The following is a 4,566-nucleotide window of genomic DNA, read 5'->3' on the forward strand; positions in this document are numbered from 1 at the left end:
TAAGTAGGTTTTGTCCCTGCATTTCTATGTACGTTTGACTAGGATGCATGTTAGGATGCATTAGAATGCATGTTTACAACAGGTTTCAAACTCAGAATTGATAACTTAATTGATAACAATTTTCAACTTTTATTAAAAGCACAAACTTAAAGCTAAAGCATAAAATTTTTTGTGTTTTTCTAGGTATTGTCATCTTGAGGTTAGGTTGAGGTTTAGGTGTGGTTATTACTACTCTTTTCAATACATATTTATTAGGCATGGAAGTAGTAATATAATAACAAACAAATAGAAAAAAGAAACAGAGGATCCACAAAGAATGGATTATACATCAGTGTCTAGTTACACAGACTATATGACACAAAATATGGAGTACAAGTAAATTGGATGACCTTCATAGTCTAGGGCTTTCTAATTGGCTGGGGTATGGGCTTCACCAACAGGTCATACATTTTTATTATTAAGAGAAAAAAGACTAGGTATTGCAAAAGCAATGTACAAAAATGAAGAACCCAAGCACGGGAGGTAAGGGGGGTAGGGAGGCTGTCTATATGGAAGGATCCAGTTGTTACCACTTTCTCATACCCATAAACTGTGCCCATGGTTGAGATGCTACATGTAAGTGTCCCACCTGCGGCCACCCAAAGGGGATAAACAGGGCAGTTATTTAGCAGCTGACTGCTGGCAAATGTTAAAACACTGGTTCGTTAAGAAAGAATGCTGCTTCCACTGCTTCTAGTTTCTGAAGGTAGCGCTAACTGCATACATTAATGAATATGTTAGGCAAATTCCACTCTTTCCTTTTTTTGTTACCTTAAAATAGTGAATTTTACAACAGAAAAAAAAGAATGTTATCGCTTCATAATCATTTTAAATTAACTAAAAAAAAAAAAAAAAAAAAAAAAAAAAAGCACCTGATCTGCAAGTGACTGAAGCGCAATACTTTTGCCAACCGTTTATTTTCTAAGGTCCAGATACGGAGAAAATCAGGAGAAGGAATTCCAAGGGCCTCAAAAACTGGTAGTGTCATAATCTATACAGATAATAAAAAATGTACTAATCATACATAGAAATATTTTGTGTGAAATATCAAATGCAGCGTAATGTCAAAACACACAAAAATATCTAGATACTGGTATTATACACAAACCTGCAGTTTCATCTCCTGAAGTGAAGCCTCTTTGGATAGCTCTATGTGACCCACAAAGGACAAATCAGAGTCTGGCTCTTTAGAAGAATCATCTGTAAAAGTAAACACACTTGAATAGCAGGAGTAGGAGACACAATCCTGAGATTCACTAATCATACAAGCAATATGAAGATGAATTCTTGGACTACAGGAATAAATCAAACCTAAAGCACCATTTTCATAAAAAACAAATACCCTGGTGATGTACATGAGCTGCACCAGAATTTATATAACATCTACCTAAATCAATTTGACTGGTACTGCCAATCATGCACAGTGAAATCTATTGCATATATTCTGATGTAAGAAATCCAAAAAACTGCAATCTAGAAGGTCATGAACAACCATGAAACATAACATCTATTTGTTTCTTACCACCAGATATCTGTAGGGCTGCCAGGCAACTGAATACATGATTGACAGAATTCTGTTCCGTTTTCTGACAGTAAAGCCAAACAGGTAACTTTAGAAAACCCTATTTGCATTGCACAAAAAAATGAAAAATTGTGAAAATAGTACCTGACAATCAAAGGAAAGGAAAAGGTCTTGGGAAGTGTCATATATGAACCGTTTTTGGTAAATACCTACCTTGGGTGGAAGTCTTCCCTCAGTTATGACAAATGTATCTCCAGATTGAATGTTTAGATCCTTCAAAGTGGAGTCCTAGAAAATAAGAGATGTTTAAAGACATTTCTATGGTGGAAGACCCATTGGAGTGCTTCCCCAATCATTCTCCCCCTTTCCCCTCTCCAGAGAATAAACAGTGTCGTCTACAAGGCTCTTGTTGAAATCTATTGTCGCTGGAAACAATCACAATGAAAAGTTATGAAAGCTATGAAAGACATGATCATACTTTGACAACAGAGTAGGGAAACAAATACCCCTCTCCAATGCAGGCCTATGGCAGAAAGGTAGAACATATGTATTGCCAAAAATGTGAAATATTCGAATAATTAATATACCAGGCCACAAAAACCTTTTTTTCTTTTACAAAAAAAAGTGAGCTAATTTTAGCTCTGCTATGCCTTTCCGCTTTTTTTCATGATGTTGAAAATTTTGAATTATAAATATTTTTTTAAACAATTTAAAAAACGCTTTAAAAATACACCTGAAATCAAGGACAGTTTTAGAGCACATTCGTTTTGTGATATATTTATGTTGACAGATGTCATTGTATACCATTTTTCCATTAACATCAAAGCCACAAAGAATGAATATGAGTAGTTAATAGCCAAAATGGCACAGAAGGGGAAAAATACAGGGATGAAATACAATGTTGAAACAGGGATGGCATAGTAGTGTTACTGGGGCTGTATGAGAGTGTAACACAGACAGAAAGGTTGAGGGACTGAATAGTCATTTCTGTGTAGAGAGAGGAAGCATTTTGAATGATTACCTCTTCACTCAGGGGATCTCCTGCTTCATAACACCAGTCCATTTTCCTTAAATGCCAGCCAGTTTCAACTAAAAGACAAGACACTTCTATAAAACAGACAACATATTTTTTAAAGCTTTAAAAGAATCTTTGCCTATGCCTCAAATGTCTTTAAAAGAAAATACTCTTTTAAAAAATTTCTTAGCCTGGTCTACAAGCTGTAATAGTAATTAGTAGACATGTGCAATACTCTCAAAGCTGCTAGTTCAAATCTAACCCTGTAACTTTGTAAAACTTTTTCTTTTTTATGTGCCAAAAAAAGTATTTTTAGTGAAAACATATACAGTTGTCGACAATCTGGTGGTACCTTTTCAACTCATCGAAACAATGCTTTTTGATCACGGAAAGGAGATTAAATAAAAAGCCCCTTGTGCACCTGCATGCCTTTGATATGTCCTTTAGTAAAGCAAAGCAAGTTTGAAAAAAGAAAATTGCTTATTCTACAAACATATTCTAAAACAGCCTAGACACATTTGTTTGTACCCCTACAAAAATCATAAGTAATTTTCAGAGGAGATCAGAATAAAAATGAATAATGGGCAAAGGCTATAAAAGAATAACTGCAAACCGCAAGATCTTTCTGTGAAAATAGTAGAAAAATTACGTACTATTAGTTTGTCTTTTTGAGCCCTGATTTGAATCCTTTTTAAATATCTATGAAAAGAATAGAAACATGCAGTCTGGAGAAGGCACCATTTAAACCTGGCACAGCTGGAGCAGTCTGCTCAGCAAAAGTAGGCCAAGCTATCTGTTGACATATGTTGTTGTTGACGTAGGTACAGAACTCTCACTGGGAGATACAGACAATGTTTGTTTGCTGTGATTGCCTGTATAGTTGTGCTACAAAATATCTGGCTAGGGGTCCTATAATTTTTGTCCACACCATTTTCACTTATGTTATTATTTTAGGTATTTTAATAAATCAAAACTCAAAAGCAAAGTCTTGTTTTCGTTAAAAAAAGAAAAAACAATGAAGAGTGCCTACACTTTTGTCAGTTTCAAATTATTGTGGCTTATTTCGTCATAGAGGGGTACCAACAAATATGACAACATTTGTATATAAAGCTGTTTTTGGGTGTTTGATGACAACATGCATTAAACTAGTTTATTTTCCATCATTTAGATTTAACTATTAGAGTTGTATGTCAGCATTTGTCTAGCTGTTCTACAACATGACTGTCATGAGTCATCCACTAATCTGATGACCACTTGTTAAAATCTTTACTCAGTGGGTTCTTTATTAAACTATACTAAATCAGGTGGATATTCTGGAGTATTGATGGCGAATTAGACGTGTTTCCAATAAAAGCTATATTAAACTGAAATGTTTAATAGAGGTATGTAACCTTAGGGTGACATTTTTAAATATGGACAGATTGTTACACGGCATTGCCATGTAACATATGGTACAGCAGGTGGGAGAATATTTGCTACTAACCATTAGAGGGTGTTATTTAAATACTGTATTTAGTAATGCTGACAGGCTTTTTTTTATAGTTGTAAAGAACTGTCATTTGGACAAAGCACATATAAGCATAAACATTTTTTAGAAAATTTCATTTTTTGTATAAAAGGCAGAGATGATCACCTGATCAGTCCCTAAAAGAAAGGCATACATTTAAACACCATAAAACAAGCACAAACACAGGTGCAGGGCAACTGTTTAATATGCCTGTAAATTGTAACAATAAAATCACCTCAAAAACCATTTTTCTTAGGTCCTGCACTGTCCCACGTTGATCTACACTGATCTCCAAAGTGCCGTTTTCTTGAGAGACCACTGGGTGTAAAGCACCATTTACAAAGTGATAGCAGGATGATAGGTGAAGGTGAACATTCATCCGGTGGGCTTCTATGTCAGCGTCTTTTCTGCATAGAATATATCAACAACATCGTTATATGAATGCGATATGTGATATTAATAGAATCATCCAAAATTCAAAAA

At 34.8% G+C, this 4,566-nt stretch overlaps 1 protein-coding gene across 1 annotated transcript in view; it reads right to left on the minus strand.

The window, feature by feature from the left end:
- USP40 (ubiquitin specific peptidase 40) overlaps window positions 1-4,566 on the minus strand; it is a 31,151-nt gene that overhangs the window by 8,383 nt on the left and 18,202 nt on the right. Inside the window, 7 exon segments of the mRNA XM_072419106.1 lie at window positions 912-1,030; window positions 1,148-1,239; window positions 1,562-1,661; window positions 1,775-1,849; window positions 2,583-2,650; window positions 2,758-2,779; window positions 4,319-4,490. Of these exon segments, the coding sequence (XP_072275207.1) occupies window positions 912-1,030; window positions 1,148-1,239; window positions 1,562-1,661; window positions 1,775-1,849; window positions 2,583-2,650; window positions 2,758-2,779; window positions 4,319-4,490 (648 nt within the window).

This window comes from Pyxicephalus adspersus, chromosome 7 (assembly GCF_032062135.1).
Source record: "Pyxicephalus adspersus chromosome 7, UCB_Pads_2.0, whole genome shotgun sequence".
Taxonomy (NCBI): domain Eukaryota; kingdom Metazoa; phylum Chordata; class Amphibia; order Anura; family Pyxicephalidae; genus Pyxicephalus; species Pyxicephalus adspersus.